The sequence below is a fragment of the Otolemur garnettii genome, unplaced genomic scaffold, assembly GCF_000181295.1.
Source record: "Otolemur garnettii isolate 467f Iridium unplaced genomic scaffold, OtoGar3 scaffold00068, whole genome shotgun sequence".
Taxonomy (NCBI): Eukaryota; Metazoa; Chordata; class Mammalia; order Primates; family Galagidae; genus Otolemur; species Otolemur garnettii.
In genome coordinates, this window is record NW_003852463.1 from 6963054 (window position 1) to 6970227 (window position 7174).

The following is a 7174-nucleotide window of genomic DNA, read 5'->3' on the forward strand; positions in this document are numbered from 1 at the left end:
AAAAAAAAAAAAAAAAAAAAAGAAAAGGAAACTCTGCAACTTTCCTCACTTCTGCTCTGGTGATCCATAAGTTACACGGGGAGTAGAACCCTTAGTTACTCAGGAGAGCTGGGCAGAGGAGTAGAGCTCGATAAAGAAGAATCAGCTAATCAGATTCAGAACATTTTTGCTAATCCCTCCTTCTAGAATAACAACTCTGAACACTTTTTCCTTTATCTTTCCCACTGAACTACCTCAAAGGTAAGTTCAAAGTCCACTTTTTAAATCTTCTTTAATTATTTTAGTCTTTATTGCTTTCTTCATTCTCAAGTCACTTAGTGTCTCACAATTAGCCCTGTCTACCTAGTCCTTAATTTTGCATGTGCTAACTTCTTTATGTTCTTGGTCCATTGATCACTATACTCTTCCAGAGTGCTTAAAATAGTTCTGGGATTCACTCATATACTCACTCAATAATTCATTCTCTTAACAAGCATCAAGAGAGCCTACTAGATGCAAGATACTATGCCAAGCAAGCACTGGGATTTCAGTAGCCAATACGAGGGACACACAAGACCCTTGGCTTCATTGACCCACAGAGCTGGGAGGACTCAAGTGTTACCAGGTCCAGACCATCTGGGAATCTTCCAGGTTTCAGCAAGGAAGAACCTAGAGTAGGCTGTGCGCATATGCCTGCTGGTCTTGGGAATTGGACAGGAAGAGAAGAGAGGCATGTAAGGCAAGAGGAACGAGCACACCGGGCCTTGGTGGAAGCTCTGTCTGAGCAGGCTGTGTTTGTTCTGTTTTGTGTGTATGTTTGACAGCCAGTTGTTGGAGCTGTCATCTGAAAAGTTTTCCCCTTCGCAGCATGTGAACTCTACCTGGAAAGGAAAAAATGGGCTGGCACAGAGCCCCATCTATGCTCCACGGCTGCCCTCAGGAAATCTAGGGTGGGGACCATTCACATAACATTGGAATTCTAGAAAATCCTTCCCTGCTGAGTCACTATCTAAAAATACCCCTGTGCAAAGTCAGGCTGGGAAAAGTACTCTTGTCAAATTATAAGTTCCCAAGAAAGTGGCAGAAAAACAATTAGCTTGATGACTTGCAGGAATGGCATTCTCCTGACACCCCTAGTTTGCCATCCACCCCCTTAGTTGTCTCTATCAGAATCCCTGGGACTCTGGTTTAATTGAAGCCTCTCCTTCACCGTACATCCCATCAGTCTTCCAAAGCCCCTCTGTTCTGTTATCTCAAAGGCAGGGAGAACCCTGCACACTCCTTCCCTCCTTTCAGTGCCTTATCTCAGCGGGCCATTGTCTTTGGCCAAGACTCTGCTCAGCCTGCCCAGCCTCCCACCCAGTCTGTTCACCGATGCACTGCCCAGTGCAGGTTGGAGCCTCTAACACTCAGAGCACACCCATAGAATGATTCAGAAAATGAATCTGTAACAAGAAAAACAGCACAAATAATAAGTCAAGAAACTGGATCTTTTGAAGAGAAACAACAATAATAAAATAAGACAACTAGACTGTTGTATCAGGATAAATTAAAACAACAAAAATATCCAATATTAGAAAAGAGGCAGGGTTACAATGAAAGATGTAGTATGGGTACTTCAATGACTTAATATAAGAACACAATTAACTATATAAATTGTCTTAAAATGCTGAAACCTACATAAAGCTTCCATATTCATTTCACCAAAGATAAGGCTGAGAAGCCATGTCCCCTAAGTCTGGCTCACTCCTCATTCTTTGTTTACTGGGTCTCTGTTTTAATGTCATTTTCTTGGGGACCTCCCTAAATCCACCAGACCATGTCAAAAGCTCCCTACTCTAAGTTATCATAGTGCTATGTTTTATGTTTAGCACTTAACATAATGGAACTTACACAGTTATTTCTGTAAATTTTTGTTTTAATGTTGGTTCCCCTGTAATAGGGCTAACTCAGAGGCCAATTCTGTGATCTAAGTTTCCAGCATTATTTTCTCTGATTTTGCTGTTCCTCCAACCCAATGGAACATCCCTAAATATATACATATATATTTTTAATCAGGGGCTAAGAGCAAATCAGCTAGCTTCTGAGCTTGACAGCTGATCCATCAGAGATTACCCAGGGCCCCTCAGTTGGCTTTGCCAACCCTTCTCTAGGGCACCAATGCTTGCAACGTGGCATATTGGCAGCAGGGAGAGGGATAGCGGGAAAACTGAATATAAATGTGGTGAGTGTAATGGAACAGGTGCTGAAAAATGACATGTACTTTATGGTGCTGCTGAAATGGTCCCTATATCTGTAAGTCCATTTGTCACAGAAATGTAGGTGTGGGAAGTATGCCAGCTTTATGGCCAGAAATTATCCATCCTAGTAGAAATTATCCATCCTAGTAGAAACTGGACGTAACTTAAAATTTCATTATATAGTTAATGATACTTATCCACTGCACTAAATTCTCATCAAACAAGAGCTCCTTTGTTTTCCTTTGTTCTAATGAGGCAATGGGGTGGTGGGGTCTTGGGGTGGAACTGAGCACATGGATCTAGGTGAGTGCCCACAGGAGTGATGTCAAGGCACCAGGAAGGGGCTCTCCACTCTCCTCAACCCCCTCTTCCACTCACTGCCTCCTAAAATGTCTCTTACAGGGGGCAACAAAATCTACAACTACGGTAAAGGTTTAAGAAGCCAATAACCCAAGAGAGGTCAACAAAACTGGCAAATTAACTCTGAAGTGAAAGTGACCAGTGTTAGATGATTTCTTGAGCACGAGGCTGGCCTGGGGATGGGAGGGGAAGAGATCCACCTTGAGACTGTTCACCAGAATTGTATATGTGTGTGGGTGGGGGGAGAAGTGGGGAAGAGTGGAAGGGGGTAGGCGAGGGCAAGAGAAAGGGAAGGGGAGGGTTTCTGGAGTTGGCAGTGACCCAGGGGTGAGACGACCTGAGGCTGACTCTTCATAGCCCAGGAACAGGCTGCCTGCCCCTTGATGAGTTGCTTGGTCTTTCTAAGGCCGCTTCATCACCTGCAGAATGGCAATAGCCCTGCTCTCCAGGTTTGCCTTGAGGGTCAAATCAGAAATGTGTATGAAAATAATTTCAAAACTCGGTGGTCCAATGTGAGATTAGGCTTTCATATCACATCACAGAAGACGAAGAAATGGAAAGCTGGGCACTGGGGTGGGCTCTGCTCACTCTACTTGGAGGCCCATTCAAAGCCCATGGGATGCTTTGTTCTGATAATCCATGGGTGGAGAAGATGTTTCCTTTAATCTGAGACATGCTCTGAGAGGAGGTCTGGCTCCTAAGTATGTGTAAATGCAACTAAACAAGAATCAAATAAGAACCAGTCATACCTCCCAAAACTTGTTCTCTCAAGAGTCACGTGAACCCAAGAGTCCACCCTGGCAGGACCCTGAAGAGCCCCAGGCAACCGACCCTTCCTATTTCTGAGTAAACTTGGCCTCTCAGTTCTAGAGGTGAAGATGTCATGACAAAGTGTGGTAACTCTTCTCTTTCCAGCCCCCAGTATTTCACAGGAATCAAAGACTCTGATGCCACCACCCATAGGTGCTTATGAACTTTACAGGTAGATGCGTAAGCTAAAGCTTAAGTCAGTGACTTGGCAAATACCAGTAATCTCTGTTCCTTTTGGCACACTGTTTGGATTGCTTTAGCAACAACTCACCTGTATCTTTTGATCAAGTCAAAATGAATTAAAAACATAAGAAGAAAACTGATATAAATGTGGTGAGTGTAATGGAACAGGTGCTGGAAAATAACACGTACTTTATGGTGCTGCTGAAGGTCCCTAAATGTGTTGCCCATAACCTGCTGTAGTTCCAGTAACAAAACCCATACCTTTGCTTCCTTAGCAGACCCTGGAGTACTGAAATACAGCACCCTTGGTAAATTAACTTACTGCATGACAATGATAGTGGTCCACACTCTAAGACTGGCCATGAACATGGAGACAAACCGATGGGTCTCAGCAGTGTTTCAGGGGAAGAGTGGGCAGCACTGGTGATTAGAGTGCAGGGTGAGGGAGAGACCACACCAGCGTGATGCTTAGGGCTTCACGGTTTTCCCAGAATCAGTCCTACCCCTTTGGCCTAAATAAGCTCTGGAGAATTTCAGTTTTTAGAAACTGAATAGCATTCAGGCCCAATTTACTAAATCCTGGTTTTCAGCTGCTAATTTGGAAAGAACGGTCATTCTTTTGCCAGCAGGACAAGTACACACAGGCAACCCGGTGAATATTGCACAACAGACATGGGGTGCACATTGGGGTTTGCACTCGCAGAGTGTGGCAGGGAGGGAGGCCTCAGGCGAGTGGCTGGAGGTGGCAGCAGGGAGAGGGATAGTGGGAAGAAGTGTCACTATGCCCCATCTGCTCCGGAGAAGGCCAGGCAACATCCACAGAGGAGAGGTGGCAACATCGAGCTGCCGAGACAGCAGTTCATCAGGACACTAGCCCTCCAAAAGGGCTCCAAACTGAATCAGAATCACACAGTCCTGTGGTCTCAGAAATGAATGAGAAGCTCTGGTTCTGGAAGGCCACTGGTGCCCTCGGATTAGATGCAGTGTGTTCCCCACCACACTGAATGTTCGTAAAGTTGGCTCAGCACTCTGTGTTCCTCATTTACCAAAGAGTGGGTCTCAGTTAGGTCCCATCTTCGGTACATCTCCTTCCCCAATATTTTGAACCTCACCCGAATCCCCCCAGCAAGGCTCTAGCTCTGGTTCCCACCATCTGTCACACAAACTATCTGATTCTCTCCTAACTGTGCTCTTGGCTCTCAGATTTTGAATTATGTCTCAAGCCAGGGCTCTCACATGTGTCTGTGCAAATCCTTAGCTCACCTGAATGGAGAGGTCCTCTCACCCAAGCCAGGCAGTGGGGAGGGCAGAGGTGGGACGCTGCAGGGGAGGACAGCATACCTGTCGAAGGAGGGCCGCTCCCCGGCATCAAAAGCATCTCTCAGCTGCTTTACCAGGTTGTCCTGCCCAGGCAGTCGGAAGATGCCCTCTTCGTTCAGGCCATGCTCGAGGATGAACTCTGCACACTTCTCCACCAGGATGGGCACCAGATGAGGACCGAATTTCTGCTCATAGGCCACAGTCTCATCCAAGCGCTGACCAAACACGGCTGGGGAGAGGACACACAGGACTGCCCATCATTCTCACCTCCCTCGGATGGACAGATGGGTCAATGCACTTTACCTATTTCTGGATTTTCTGTGTCACTTGTAACTTCAGAATTCTTAGTGCAATGATACTCAACAAAATATGGGAGACAAGTCACGCATAATATTTCTGGGGGCTATAAATTTGGGGCAGTCTCTGACAGTCTTTTTCAGTTGGCCCTCAGCTTTTATATACTCAAAATAACAGTTGGCTTTTACTGAGTACTTTTGGGCTAGGAATTGTGCCAAGCACTTCGCATGCTTTTTCTCATTTGGTCTTGACAGCAAACCCCATGGGGTGGTAGTAACGCTTAAGACCCTGAGCCTCAGAGGCGCCAGTGAACTGGCCAAGATCAGGTAGCTCAGGGCAAAGCCCAGTGGGCATCCAAGCGCAGGTGGTAAACTCCTGAGAATATGCACCTACCCCAGCAGCAAGCAGGGTGCCTTGAATTCTGCTTGTGCCACAAAGCACTAATGCATAACACAGCACATAGCCTCCCCATATCCCAGGGTTTGTTTCACGTGGTTTCAGTTACCCACAGTTAACCATGGTCTGAATATAGCAAATGGAAAATTCCAGAAATAGTTTATGAGTTTTGAGTATTGTGATGAAATCTCACGCCATCCCACGCTGTCCCACCTGGGACCTTTGTCTAGTGCAGGCATCCTCAAACTATGGCCCGTGGGCCACATGCAGCCTGCCTAGGACATTTATCCAGCTTGCTGGGTGTTTTTGCTGCTGCTGCCTGTCCTGCTTAGCAGCCGACTCATCCCAGGGCCCGTAGTCTGGCCCTCCAACGGTCTGAGGGACAGTGAACTGGCTCCTGTTTAAAAAGCTTGAGGACCCCTGGTCTAGTGTAGCCACGCTATACACACTGCCTGCCTGGGAGTCACTTTGCAGCTGTCGAGTTACAAGAGCAAACGAACAGAGTGTTCAGGGTTCAGTGCTATGCTCAGTTCCAGGCATCCACTGGGGGTCTTGGAACATAACTCCCCCCAGGATAAGGGGAGACTAGCACACTGATGTTCCATACATTTAAGTAGTTTAGGTTGTTTACTGTGTTCTAATTATATACATTGCCACAACACACATGTTCATTCATCTAGCAGAATTCTTGGAATGGCTATAGTACAAGGCACCATTTTTAATTACTTAATTAATTAATTAACATGGAGATGGATGAACATAGACCTTTCATTCTTTTGAACTATTTCCTTAGGACAAATTCCCACATGCAGGATTACTGGGTCAAATTGTTGGAACAATTTTAGGATTTGGATGGTATGCAAATCACTTTCCAAAAATATTTTCTTAAATTACGCTGCCTCCAGCATGGCAAGCAAGGACCAGCTCCACTCCAGCCCCGTCAGCACTGGGCTCTGTAGCTAGGCTCCCCACCCTGGCAGTGGAACAAGACTAGTTTATAAAACAGGACAATCCTCGCCTACCCATTCTCCCACCCAGTCCGCATGCCCTTGGCATCCTGGAGGTTCAGAGACAGGCTGTGGCTTCAGTCCTGTTCTGTCTGACTTTGCCTCTGTCACACTCAGGGTCCTGCTGTACCTTGCATTTCACTCCCAAGGACACCAGTTTGCAAAGTCCCTCAGTTCTCTCCCTGACTCTCTCTGGTTGTCCCCTTGTATCCAGTCTCTGAATACGGATCGCTTCTGTAAAGAGCTGTGCCAGGCTCCTCTGCATCCTCTCCACTCCAACCTGCTGCCTGAGTCCAGGTGCCTGTAACTGCTGCAGGCTCCTCTCATCCTCTCCACTCCAACCTGCTGCCTGAGCCCAGAGACCTCCCCTCCACCTGTAACTGCTGCAGGCTCCTCTGCATCCTCTCCACTCCCACCTGCTGCCTGAGCCCAGAGACCTCCCCTCCACCTGTAACTGCTGCAGGCTCCTCTCATCCTCTCCACTCCAACCTGCTGCCTGAGCCCAGGGACCGCCCCTCCACCTGTAACTGCTGCAGGCTCCTCTCATCCTCTCCACTCCCACCTGCTGCCTGAGCCCAGGGA

The 7174-nt window shown here is 47.0% G+C and overlaps 1 protein-coding gene across 2 annotated transcripts in view; it reads right to left on the minus strand.

Annotated features, from left to right (window-relative positions):
- The window catches only part of ARHGAP25 (Rho GTPase activating protein 25), a 97029-nt gene that overhangs the window by 18742 nt on the left and 71113 nt on the right, over nt 1–7174 (minus strand). For both annotated transcript variants that reach the window (XM_003793449.3, XM_023515309.1), the window contains exon 5: nt 4914–5121. In XM_003793449.3, the coding sequence (XP_003793497.2) occupies nt 4914–5121 (208 nt within the window). The remainder of the gene's footprint in view (nt 1–4913; nt 5122–7174) is intronic.